Here is a 14,829-nt window from a genome sequence, read left to right as displayed (position 1 = left end):
ATATAATTATAGTAAACCTAGGTTGTCAAAATCGAGATCTTACATAAAATCGTTTTGTATTTTGGAAAATTGTGATCGTAAGATTGGATCGGGATCGTAAGATCCTACCAAAATGAACTTATATCGAAATTTGTTTGCAAGATAGTGTTATCAACTTTAACTTCTTAAGCATCACCAGTAATTTTTGTTGCTATAAACAGTAAACATTAAGAATAAAATATATTAATTAGAAATAAGATCATTTTGACCATGTACAAGTAAGACATAAGATCACAAACGAATTATTATGGGTCCTAACTCGAGATGAATTGATAAAATAGTGATGCTCTAGAAGGCTTCTTGCAATTTGTGACACTCGATTTCAAGTATGAATAGATGAATTTTGATACTCGGATATATAATAAAACTAAAGAGGTGGGATCGAGATCGTAGTATGACCGGGATCGTTTTTCACTTATAGAATCTTAAAATCGTAAGGTCGTAAGATCAAAATCAAGATTTTAACAACCTTGGGCCAAACAAAAGGAAGGAAAAGGTGGAAAAAAAATTCTACATTTTTGTTATTATATTTTCAATGAAATTCCAACAGAATTATAATTTTAAATACTCTCTCTGTCCCAAAATTATTGTCGACGTTTAACTTTTTAAGTCTTTTTTGTTTAACTTTGACCTTAAATAATTTACTTTTTGTTATATAATTTTTTATACAATATATATGAATAGATTGTTTTTTAAATGTATTTTCATTGTTATAAGTTTCATCAAAAATTATATAACACAGTTAAAGTTATTTATGATCAAAGTTGACATGGAAAAACTTCAAAAGTCAAACGTGGACAATAATTTTGGGACGGGGGAAGTTTCAATTAATATTTCGTTGGTATTTTGTAGGAAACTACGACACTTTTCCGACGGAATCTTTAGGGTATCTACTTCTAGAGGAAATTTATAGGAATTTTGTTGGATTTCATTTTTGTCGTAAGTTTGTAGGAAATTAGACGGAAGTTTCCTACAAAACGCTTTCGTCGGAAATATTTAGTAACTAAAACCAAATAGTCAAGCAGTGAACAAACCAACGACCGAACAATCAAAGGTTTAAAACCGAAGAGGAATCTGTTTATATGTTTAACGATGAGCTTGAGGCTATGTGGGATGAAATCAATTATTCTTAAGAGTTTTACTTTATAGAAAATAACTGTGTAGTCCTAGTTCAAAACAATTTCCCTTCTCCTCATTTGTCTACATAACACCAAACAAAAACTAAAGTGATCGGTTCATTTAGTTTTTTCTGACACCTAATCACAAAAAAAAAAAAAAAAAAAAAAACATAGTGAACAAGAAACGTAAGTGGATTTATATGATATACAGATTACACCCATTGTCATAAAACCATATGCAATGCCTGTCTCTTATCTTTCACCTTTATCTTCCAATGCCCATCTCTAAAACCAGCGTTCTTTGCTATCCCTCTCCACTTCCTTATCCGAACATCCATATGTTTAGTCAAGCCACAAAAAGACCTCAGATCACTAGGCATTGCATCGTATACTTTCCACCATCTTTTATGAGCGGAATCACTAGCATAACGTTGACGACCGGACATATCCCAATTACAATCGTAATCTCTATAACACATCCACGGCTTCAACCCCAGATAATGAATCGTGTGCACATTTTCCGGAATTTTGCGTCCTGGGTTGTCTGTACCTTCAAAAACCTTGAGATGGTTTACCTTGGTATGAAACCGATGCCACCATGTAAATGCTTCGTTGAGAAAACCCTGATCACCTCCATTGTATGATGTGAAAGTGAATCGTTTTTTCATCAGGCCATTGAACATGCACTTCGATGGTTCTACCACAATAACACCAGAGTTGAATATATATTTATCGTTTCCAACAGCCGAGAGTTGGGGATAACGAAAGAACTCGTCTAAGTTCTTTAAGACAATAAGATCCGCATCTATGAAAATAACTTTGTCGTACTCAATGAGCTGCCATATTCGAAGTTTGCTATAGTTATACTCGTTATATGCGCCTTTTTTTGCATGTGGGCTTCGTATGCGTTTTATAAGCTTGATCTTCCATCCAGCAGCCTTTAGTCCTCTAAGGGATTTCTGAGATATAGAGTCATCGGCAAGCAAGAGTAGGTCCTTGGTAGAGTTCGTTTGCAGGATGCTTTGTGCCAAAGATATGGCACCACAAACGTAGGTTTCAGAGGAATGGAGGACTGTTACATATGCCTCTCTTGATTTGTATGCATTAAACGTCGAACGACCTGAAAATTAATAATTAATAAACAGTAAATAATAGAAATTTCCAAGCGTGTTTTTGGTGACATTCAGGGTTTGCGGTCAGCATCACCTATTCACCTTATTGATTTGAAAATTATTTGTATATATCTATAGTCGGCATTCGTAGTATATGACATCATGGCATGTCAAAAAAATGTTAATATTCAAAAGTTCTAAATTTTTTAATTCAAATTTTTAAAAGATATCAACGTTTTTTAGTGAAACCTTTTTTTTCAAAAAAAAAAAAAAATCAAATTCAATTAATTATAGTTTTGTTTCTAGAAAGAGCTTGCAAAGTTATCTGAAGGCCACTTTAGAAATCTAATCAAATTAATCAACGATATCTTTTCGATTATTTATGGAATTGCGTTGTATTTGTTTTTTTAACAAACAACCTATTTTTAATTTCATCTATATTCACCAGTGAACGTGAAACATTTACCTAAAAAAAAGACAACATCAGATATTATTAGGCTAGAAACCCTTTGGTCTTTGACCATATAAATATATTAGTCGCTTTAAATTTTAAAAATGAAAATGCTTTATATATTAATTAATCTTTTAGTCCTTAACCATACAACATTTGTAATTTTTACTTTCTTACTAAAATATCGTATCTTATGTTTTACTAAGATTTAAGTTGATTTATGTATATTCATTTAAGTTAACAAAAAGTTAGCGTAATTCTTTTCTTTTTTTGTTCATTGAATACTCTATTTAGATATATACCAAGCTTACTTTGTTTTTGTTATTACATTATATTTATAGTGTATAAAATAGAGTAAATGTTGCAACTCAACTCTATATTTTACTCTTTAAATAGTTGCTCAAAACTTGTAGTGTAAATTATAGGTGCAATCTTCCACACAATTTATTTTACACTTTAATTATATAGTGTAAAATAGAATCTAGACTATGGTTGGAAATGAACAAATATAGACTTTACTTTAAATTCTAAAAAATAATGTATAAATAATATGTGCTTGGCGATACTATTATTTGGCAAAAGCCACAAGGATTTCACAAACTAAACTATTTCTAAATAAATAAATTGGATTTCATAAATCGATTATTTTGGTTCAGTTTGATTTTAAGCAAAATAAATAAATAAATAAATAAAATTGCATGGCCATTTATAAATTCGAGGATTTAGACTTTATTTTTCTTGAAAATGCTAAAAATTTTGTAAAAGTTTTAGTTTTTAACTTTTAAGAAAAATCTTAAAAAGTTCAAACTTCCCCCAATATTATCATTTAAAAGATAAATCGTTGAATACCAATAATCAGAAGAACGTATAGATATAAAATTTCACTCCCCAAACCGATAATTGACGGTTCAAACCTAAAAGATTTAAAATCGAACTCAAAATATACAACGTCTAATTTTTCTTTGGATTAAAATCAGAATATTAATGGTTTTGTTTAAAATTATTAAAAGATGTCCCACATTACGCCAAAAGAAATATAGGTGCCCAATGAAACCAGTTATCCGATTAGGATATCTGATTGAATTTAACCGTGTCGCATTCAAGATGTTTAAAAACCGAATTAAGCACGTATAATAATAACTAGTTACGAATCGACCTTGTGAAAAAAAAAATGTTGGAAATCAATAAAACAAGATTGAAATCTGGTTCACAATTTATAAGGAAATGAATTTAGAACCGAACTGATTTGGAGAAAACTAGTTTTCGTGAATACCTTAAAAATCAAAAAAATTTAAAACTGAATTCGCTCAGTTTTAAAAAGTAGTTGTATATTTACGTAGGACGGTAGGAGTGTTCGTTTGGATGGATCGGTTTGATCCGATCCAATCAAGTGAATCCGAATAGATTTCGGTTTTCAAAACATTGATCCGAATAGTTCAAACTAAATTTAAATCCGATCTGATCCAACCAAATTACAATTCGGTTGGATCGGTTTTTACAATTCGGTTTTCAAGAGGCAAACATTTTGAAAAATATATAACTTAAATATTAGCAAAATCTATAAAGAAACTAATCTTTTTTTATAAATTATAATTTAAAAACAAATACTAAGAAAATACTATTATAGTTAATATTTCATTGACAAAACTTTTGATAAGAAGTAATTTTAAAATATTATATTCGATGAAAATTTCTAATAATTAAAAATAATAATTTAGTAAATTTATAAATAGTTAAAGAGACATATGAAAAATAGATAATAAGTTGTTATTCAGTTTTTTTGGACTATTCGGTCATTAGTTTATAAACCAAAACCAATCCGAAATCCAGAATAATAATTCGGTTTTGCTGAAAACCAATCAAAAAATCCAAATATCCGAACTAAATATTCCGATCCAAGTTGTCCAATTGAACAGTTCGGTTTTATCCAAATAATGAACAGCCCTACATTTACGGAGGAAAAAAACACAGATGTTTATATGACTGAAAACTATAACGATACCTCGTAAGACGTAAGAAACTATGTTCCTTCTACATATTTAGTCACGATACCTTAGTTGCACACGATTTATCATTCAAATCATATTGTTATTAAAAATGTTCCATTTTAGTTTGCAATAGCCAGCCTAACCGGTTTCCGACAGGTCTTATGGTGGGTTAATGACTTTATAAGACAACAAACTATTTTTCATGTATACGTTTGTTGAATGACATCTTTTGTACACAATTTAGCATCAAAGTGATTTTTATTTTCAAAAAGCACTACTAAACTTTTTTTCAACGTTTTTTTTAAAAAATAATTACATTTTAAAAGAAACTTGTTTAATAGTTTTTTTTATAGATTTTTACTAATATTTTTGATGTGTTTTCTAAAAACTCGTTGAGTAGTAGTATTTAGTTCTTCAATGCCGCTCCTCCCACATATCCAAAAAGCAGTTGTGATTACGTCTTCTGTAAAAAAAGGCTTTTATCCTTGGACCTTGGCTTCGGGAATTTTAATGGGTTGTTGGGCTTGGATTCTTTTAACCGTTAAATTTTTTAAAAAGTGAAAAAAATAAAAAAATGGGAACACTTATATTATATCTAATGGGGGGTTATTTATGTGATTAATTTCGATTACCATATATTTTATAGTTATTTAAATGTAATTGTATATGTAAGTTATTTGTTTTACTTAATAAGTTTGTGGTAAGTGATTCAGTTATTGTCATTTATTGTTAGTTTATTCTTTTATGTTAATAAATTTGTTATTAAAGAATTTTCTTTGTTTGTGCAAAACAAAGTTTGGGATATTGATTATTATTTGACTATTTGAGTTGTGTAATCAACAATAATATAGATAAATATTTTTAAAAGTTAAAATAAACTTACTCTCCAACCGTAGAAAAATTGACCCCTCTGAAGGATATTTAGGTTGGTCCCTTGTTGGTTAATAAACTTTTACGAATTCTTCTTTACTTTTTGAATGTAGGGAAAATGACTTAAAATGGTAACCAACAATCTGAAATTTGTTTTTTAAGTCATTAAGCTTTTATTTGTATCATATAAGCAAACTAACTTTTTATTTTGGTTTTAAAATACCAGCGATTACGATTTTTACCAATTAAAATGAAAACGAACACCGTCATTTCCCTTGTCACGTCTAAATAATAATCTATCATAGTCATTTTTTCTCAAACCACAACTTCAACTACATGGATTTTTACCGATTAAAATGGCAAGGTCACAAAACAATATCGCTTTGCTAATGGTTATCGGTTGTGGTTTGAGAAAAATAATTACAATATGCTTTTAGTTAGATATGACAAGGGTAATGACGATGTTCGTTATCATTTAATCGATAAAAATCATAATCTTTTACAACCAAAATAAAAAGTTGGTTTCCTTATTGGATACAATTAAAAGTTTAGTGACTAAAAAACAAGTTTTGTGTTATTGGTTGTCATTTTAAGTTATTTTCCCTTGAATATATCATATAACTTAAATCAAATTAAACTTGCTATATGTTTTTTTAAGTTTTGTTTCTAGCCCTTCTAGTTTTAGCATTCGTGTTTAGTCCTTGCTGCAAACTAGAGTGTAATGTATGGTTTGAGATTTTCGAAAACCGCACCACAAGGGTTGTAAACTGCACATACGGTGCGGTGCACTATAATGGAGTTTCGTATGATATTGCCCGTATAATAATATCATTTATTAATATTGTGTAATTTTAGTTCTTTTCGCGTTAAGCAAATATTGCATAATATATATAAAACCTTAATCCATGTGTAATTTTAATTAGATTACTACACGAGAATTAAAATTACGCAATCTTAAAACGGATATCATAACCATTTAGACTGCACCATATTTTAGATTAAAAACCTTTGCGGTGCGGTTTATGGAATGGAAAAATACAATACAACAGTACATAATTTAGTATGTAACAATACATAATTTAGTACCTATCAAACCATTATACGTTCTTAAAAAAAATAAAAAAATAAATAAATAACCATTATAACTAATTTTTGAGGATTTAATCTCAATCAACTTTATCATAGTTTGTGAACTTGGGATTGTGATGTATTGCAATTCCTTCGACAAGAGTTAAAGTGGAAAGGAAAGATACAATACAATTAAACAGATGATCCCAAGGAAGTCAACTTTTTTATTTTCTCAATATATTAAATAATTAAATTTAATCATTGTATTGATTCAAGTATTGGAGTTATCTTTTTGTATAAAATGATATTATTTTTAATATATATATATATATATATATATATATATATATATATATATATATATATATATATATATATATATATATATATATATATATATATATATATATATATATATATATCATGGTTCTAAAAATTTCAGTCATTGCAATAAAACTTATACCTGACATTTTAAGAAACATCGACTTAATTCATATATTCATATAAAAATGATTAATAGTAATATATATATATATATATATATATATATATATATATATATATATATATATATATATATATATATAGTCATGGTTCTAAAAAGTTCGTCATCGCTATGAAACGTGTTGGTTTAAATTCGAGTTTGTCTACATTTTGATGTAATTTTTTATACGTTTTTGTGCTTAAATTTATATACATTTCTTACGTATGAGTTGGGTCATATATAATAATAATTTTCGTTCGTTAACTTTAAAAAATATATTATATTTGAGTTTGTCTACGGTTCGGCATAATTTTTTATGTTTTCGTGTTCAATTTTATGTACGTTCTCTATGTATGAAGCGGGTCACATGAACATTTTTATTCGTTAACTTAAAAAAAACTAATGTTTATGTATGTGTAGGTATGAATTCAATGTGGTCAACGTTTCGACGTAATTTTAGAATTTTTGTTCATTAATTTTACAAAAAGTTTACTTTCTTTTTTTTATATACTTGTCCATATAAATTTGATTTTGTCTACATTCAATGTAAATTATTTTATATGTTTTCATGCTTATTTTTTTTTACGTTTCAACATATTAACGATTATATTGATAAAAGTTATCTCGAAACATAAAAAAACAAGCACAGACACAAAATAATGAGGCTACGAGTTATAGCATTGGGTAAGTGTATTACAGAAGCATAAATGATTTTCGAAAGTAATATAATAAACCATACGTTTATTCCAATAATATCTTTGATGCCTTTAGATAAAATGATTTATTTCACATTTCAAAAAAGACAATTTTCACTGGTTGTATATTTTACGATGACAGTATACAAGAGTCAAGACAATCGCTATCGAATGTGGGGGTTGTTTTTTAAACAACCAATTTTCATTTATGGATAATTGTATGTTTCATTGTCTACAGTTATAATCAGAGATTGATTAAAAATATTAATTTTAGACAATAACGATAAACTTAGCAATACGACATTTAATTTTTTATTCAAAGAAATTTTTGGAAATTTGTGATTAATAAAAATAATTTATAGTATTTCAATAGTTTTTTTATTATTATAGATTCAATTACTAACTTATTCATGTTTTTATTGTATTTATTTCAAAATTTTAAGTTAATTTTTTTTTAATTTTTAAACCTAAATTAATATTCAGCACAATTATTTAAAACAAGTCAATAGTTTTTTATTAGTATAAATTAAATTATTTACTTATTCATCATTTCGTTTGTATTTATTTTAAAATTTTACTTCAAAAAATATTTAATGTTTACACTTTATATTTACATTTTTTAACCAACTCGTGTAGTTACGGGTCTCCCATCTAGTTTATGTATAAAATGATATTATTTTCAATATATAATAAAAAATTATATATATATATATATATATATATATATATATATATATTATTTTGTAACCAAAATCATAAAAGTTGGCCATTGCTATAAAACTTATACCTGACACCATATCTTACGAAACATTGAATATATATATATATATATATATATATATATATATATATATATATATTACATATAAAATTTTCGCCTTAAATCACGTTTTAACAAACAAATGATGTAGCTCGCTATGATTCATAATATTTGAACCTTAACATTGTCGCAACATGAGGTCATGCCTCATATTATTTAAGATCTTGACCAAAATATCTAATAATATAAGATGGTTAATCAATTAATATTTATTTATATAACATTGTTATTTTATTAACTGTACGTATAGTATTTCATTTTCGCTAATTTATATATGCATTATACTAATATTTAATTTTTTGTTAATTTATAAAACTAGTGCGTTATAGTTTTTTGTTTTAACAAGTTAATTAAACATATAAAATATTGGACATCTTTTTATCTATAATAAAAAGTGGTTGACGTTTCGTCTATAAACATGAATTCTTCATCTATAAACAAACAACTAACTCTAAGTAAACTTGTAAACTTATCACTGGATTACGTGACATGGTAAAACGATATGCTGAATCGTATAATAAAACTAGCAAAAGGATCGAGACATATATTATCATGTCATGTCATCAAAGAACAAGTCTAATAATATATTTATATTTAGTATACATTAGCTTTGCGTGTATATATATAAAAGAGGGGGTCCAAAATTGACTTAAAAACAAATCAAATTTGTTTACGTAAGTGAATTTAATTGTGAGCAGGATGAATAATATAATAATAATAAAGAACAAAGAAGGATTACCAGGAGGTTGTAGAGATGGAATCATGCAAGAGCCAACAGGCATATTCACCTTCTGCCGGAGTCTTTTCATATCTGGTTTATATATCCTGTAATCACCTTCTTCCATTATCATATCATCGCACCTAAATATCTCCCACATTGGTCCTGACCACCCAATGAACACCACATACACCTCCCTATCACCACCATCCTCCCACCCACTATTTACCAAAACATTTGCAACGACTAAATTCACTTGCAACCTACCCACATCCCGACCACCGTCTGGAACCCTTGCCACCACCACGTCCACCATCCCATATGACTGAGGCATAGGGATTTCTGGGCACTTCATCGGACCCCACTTCCCGTCTTCATCCACCCACTCAGGGAACAAATCTTCCCATTTTATTTCTCCTCGAACTCTTTCAAAATCTATGGTGGTCACGTCAGCAAAGCCGTCAACTTGTATATCATTAGCTCCAATGTTAACCAGCCCGAGTTTTAGCTTATCAGAACCGTTCTTGATCATGGACCGAAGTCTGTCATACCAAGGTGGTGGTTCTGTGGCTAGAAGGTGGAGGGAGGTGGTTACTGGTTGAACATGGTTATCAATGCGGAGGGTGGTGGTGGTGGTGTGGATTAGAAGCGTGATGGTGAGACAAAGGAGGAGCAGGAAGAATGGGAGAGATTTTTGCTTCGAAAAGAATGGCCTTGAAGCCATTCTAATAATATTTTGGTGAATTCCAAGTATGCTTGTATGCTGGTTTCTATAAATATATATGTTGGATAGGTGTTTGATGGATGCACGTTGGCCGTTTCATAATATGATTTGGTGGGAAGGACTTTCTTAGAATATGGTGTTGTATGATAGGTCGTACAAGAATTTTTTATATGTTATAGGTTGAATTCAATTTTATTAGTAATTACTACCTAATACCATTTTATATAAGTTATCAAAGATCATTTAGTTTTCATTTAAAATCGTTTGCAATCATTTGTAATTAAAAACTCTTACCAAAATAAGTATCCATTTTAATATTGCAATTTTCTTAAGCGTTAATTACAATATTGTCCTAATGGTTGACTGTTTAAACAAAAATACTAAAAAAATGTTAAGAAAATTTTTTTGTGGAATTTTAGTCATTTTACATGATTTAGTAACACAAAGATCTCGTAACAAACGAAAAAACCTAAGGACATAAGGTTTAGAGAAAAAAAAATGAACTATGAACAATAGACAACAAAAGGACAATTCTATAGTTTACTAGATAGTAGCAAATTATGAAAAGAGATAATGACTTAACAAGGTAACATATTTTTCGATTTGTAGACACTTAATCACCGAGTTTTTTTGTCCATATTTTCTCATTGAACTTGTTGAACCGTACAAAAAACATCTTTATGACCTGCAATCATAGGTTTAACCGGTTACTGACGAGTCTCCGGTCATCTTCTCCGGCGAGGATCCGATGTTCATGATTTTTCCGGCAAAACATAATCTTTTCAGAAAACAAAGATTAACACATCAAATATATTTCAAATTCAAGAACACATACACAAAAAAAAATATATATAAACATACATACATACACATCATATCATTATTCATCGTCTTCAACCTCCAAACCACCATTAAAATTGAATTATAGGGTTTATGATTTTCAGATGATGGTGTTCAATGGGGATTGAAAGGTGGTATGTGTTGTTCCAAAATCGACTTCACAAAGAAGAGAGAAGTGAGAAGTGTATGTGCGTTGTTCCAAAATCAAGCATAAACACACACACTGATCTAAAAATCGTTACAAAAACTGAAAACCCAGATCGGGGAAGAAGATGACCACGATGAAGATCTACAAACAAAGAATATGAACACATACACACATATACACATGCATACACACACACACTTCGATTTCTGGAGGCTGAAACACATACATCAAATATATGATGAACACATATATACATACACATCATATTACCGTTTATTGTCTTCAACCTCCGTTCATGGTGTTCTTAAGCAAATCTGAAAAGATTTCTTGAGAAAAACTTCAGTTTTTTTGAAGAATAAAACCCAATAAACGATTTCTTAAGCAAAACGATTTCATTCGTGGCAGATCTTATAACATTTTGACTTTGAGGTATTTTCATTTTAAACCTTAAGTATGAAGATCATTTGCATTTTGGCCCTTGTGTATGAGAAGTGTTGCAAAATGGCCCAAAGTGGCATTTTTGTAATATTTGGGCGGAGCTCACGTACGTTGGGCGTACGTGTCATAACCTCCAACCTCCAACCCAGTTTTGCCCCCAAGCAAACCCTAATCCTTTATAGAGTATTCTTGAGCATTTTGTGTGTGTTTTGGTAACCTTGAAGGAGAGAGGAAGAAGAGAATATCATCTTGGAGGAATGAGACTCTTTAGATCCAAATTAGCAACATCATTTGGAGGTAAGAAGCTCTGAACTTGATTAAGAGTTGTTTAGATATTTTTAGTTATGAAATGGTGTTCTTTTGGTCCCATAAGCTTGGTATATGAATACGGGTTACTCTATTCCGTATAACTCGTCCTTTCAGACGTTTTGAAGCATCTATAAGCATAAAGATGTAATCTTCATTGTTAGAGTCCTTCCATGCATGAGTTACAAGGTCTTAATGGGTTAAGTAGTTAGGGTTTTTGTGTTTGGACACTTGATGGTCATGCAAGGCCATAAAGTTGGAAACTTTATGGTTAAGGACATTAGTTTATGGGCAGATCTGAGAATTGGACGAAAGAGCTTAAGGGAATAAGCTTTTAATATAAAGATTGAAGGAAGGATGTGTATGTTGGCCGTACGGATTGGTACGTTGAGTGTACTAGGTCAGCTTTGTGTTTTTGGTCAAGGGCCGAGTACGCCTGCGTATAGGCTGAGTACGCCCAGCGTACTCAGTTGTATTGACCAAGTTTGACTTTTTGACTTTGACCAAGTTTGACCTAAGGGTATTTTGGGTATTTTGAGTGGTATTTGAGATTAGTCATTATTTGATGAATAGTTACCGTTTGAGATGGTATTCAGAGCTGTGTCTTATTCAGCAATCTTTTTCAGATTGAGGGGTGAGTTTTCCTCATTAGACTTGTGGGTCGAAGGAACCAAAGCCGGCCCATTGGATTGATATCCTGATAATTATCTGTTTGTTGAATATGCTTGTTATCTGTTATATGTCGACATGTTATGTTGGGGTTGAGACTACTGCTCTGTGTTGTCAGTCAACAGACCGGGGCAATCCAACCGGGAGGCTGTGGGCCAGGGTATTCCAACCAGGAGGTTGTGGGCCAGGGTAATCCAACTGGGAGGTTGTAGATGATGGGTTTTGAGCATTCTAACACTCCTAAGTGTACATGCAACCCTAAATACCTTGGATCTATGTTTTCTCTATTATACATACAAATATGATTATCCAAGGTATTATCCTAACTAGCATACCAAAACATTGATACTAGGATAATAAAATAGATAGAATACATACCTTGTTGTTGTTGCTTGACTCCATGAAGCTTGAGAGCCTAGTGCCCCAAGTGTGACACCTGAAATGGTTCACACAACATCATGAACTCTTGGAATAACCATGAGAAGAAGACATACATGTTCAAATCGGCTAGCCCTCAAAATATGTATCACTAGTGCCAATTTCTTGAACTAAAGGGGTTCTTATATAGTGTGGCTATTAGGGTTACACCATGTAACTCATGACTTTACCCATTCCTTATGCTCCATGGGTTTTAACTTCCATGGAGTATCCATGGATCACCACATGGGTTAAACCCAACATAAAGGAATCTTGGATCATAAGCCCACATATATAAGAATGAATGATTTACACAATCAATCCCCATATATTTAATTAGTCTCTTTTTGATCACTAAATTAAGTCCAAATTAATTCTTGATCAATACTAATTAAATAACATGATTTCATATTAATATATTAGAACTTATAATATATTAATATGTCACAAAATTTCTTTTCCTCATAAACGGTCTATCCAAATGTTCCGATGCCATGCAACCCAAATGGACCATGCCGAGTCGGGTCAAGTACATACCAATTATAGTTATGGACTTAGACACTAATCCAACAGTCTCCCACTTGGATAAGTCTAAAACTATTATTGCGTATGACTTCAGGAACCAACTGGCAATCGTAGCTCTCAAAAGCCGCTGTCGAACTCTGACCTTGTAGATGAACTCTGACCTTTGTCAATGACTTATCCATTAGATAAGGGATCATATATTCCTCCATTCTAGATATCATATGGACTGAGACATGGATTATAATCATTCTCTCTGTCCATTTGTTGTTTCCCGATTTCCGATTTATGACGACTGACTAATTGAACAAATCAAATCAGTCCTGGCTCGGCCGAGCACTTCCATTTGTCATCATCAAATCATCGAGGGGCCCACATATATCGCTTTTATCCCGAAGGTAAAAGGAATGGATAAAATTCGACTCATATGGCTTGTTCTACTACTTGTTGAATCATACACAAAGGCACGTTTTATAACACCGAGTTACCGAATGCGTTTTCGTGCAATCAATGTACAACCAACTCATAGTAACAACTCATATCTCTAGGTTTGAAGAATATAAGATATTATCGTCTCATGATCACTCGTGATAAAATCCATGAAGTGATTCCAATGAGCGCGGGTTGAATCCAATACTCAGAACTTATGAGCACTCATGAGTGTTGTAGCCCCTTGTCCAACATCTTAGACCTCTACAAGCCAACCCATGACAGTCTTGATTCATATCTACTTCCAACATATGACCGACTGTGGATAGTTTGAATAACTTAGTCAATCAGGAAGAACGACCTAGTTATTCTGGAAGTCAAAATATGCAAAATGAAACACAATAATAATAGAATCTAATATGGTATCAAAACCTATGAACATAAATAAAACACCTTTTATTTATCACCATATGATTACACATTATTCATTGTATACTGTTTCAGCTATCAACTTTATTCTTGAATTTAAAACAATAGTTGTCCCATGCTCCAAGCAGGTACACTATGTTTTCTAAACACTAGTCATGCCATACACCAAGTATGCATACTATGTTTGTCTATGATCTTCACTTTGTGAATTAGATCAATTGAACATAACTCCAATGATCCTCTTTCACAGTCCCAAATCCTTACTGCAAATGCAAGAATTCCAAATTCATGCCATTTACTGAAATCTGTTAGATTCTAAACTTATATGCATTGATCCTCCTGTAATGATTATGCACAGAGTCACAAGGACTTGACAACAAACATTACAGAGCATTCCAAGGAGATCAACTCCTTGGAAACATCCTTCTTGCATTAAGTTTCCTAATCTTACACAGATTGAATAATTTCCAACTTTGAAACATTTCCATATTCCATTTTGACTATCACTTCTGAACAAGAGTTGCCTCCTTACAGATTATGTCAA

The 14,829-nt window shown here is 30.7% G+C and overlaps 1 protein-coding gene across 1 annotated transcript; it reads right to left on the bottom strand.

Annotated features, from left to right (window-relative positions):
- Positions 1-1,200: 1,200 nt before the first annotated feature.
- Positions 1,201-10,188, bottom strand: LOC145141308 (putative UDP-glucuronate:xylan alpha-glucuronosyltransferase 5). The gene is made up of 2 exons (XM_079074599.1): positions 9,385-10,188; positions 1,201-2,277 (listed from the first exon to the last, which is right to left on the bottom strand). Exons 1-2 carry the CDS (start codon positions 10,085-10,087, stop codon positions 1,382-1,384), a joined length of 1,599 nt encoding a protein of 532 aa, XP_078930725.1. The 5' UTR covers positions 10,088-10,188; the 3' UTR covers positions 1,201-1,381.
- Between the last annotated feature and the right edge of the window lie 4,641 nt (positions 10,189-14,829).

The sequence above is a fragment of the Lactuca virosa genome, chromosome 9, assembly GCF_052849685.1.
Source record: "Lactuca virosa cultivar CGN04683 chromosome 9, Lactuca_virosa_CGN04683_v6, whole genome shotgun sequence".
NCBI lineage: Eukaryota > Viridiplantae > Streptophyta > Magnoliopsida > Asterales > Asteraceae > Lactuca > Lactuca virosa.
This window is presented reverse-complemented; position numbering and strand designations above follow the sequence as displayed.

Coding starts and splice junctions, on each gene's coding strand:
- LOC145141308 (XM_079074599.1), bottom strand. CDS start 10,087: ATGGCTTCAAGGCCATTCTTTTCGAAGCAAAAATCTCTCCCATTCTTC. Junction 2,278..9,384: donor TCCATCTCTACAACCTCCTG/GTAATCCTTCTT, acceptor ATTAATTTTCAG/GTCGTTCGACGTTTAATGCA.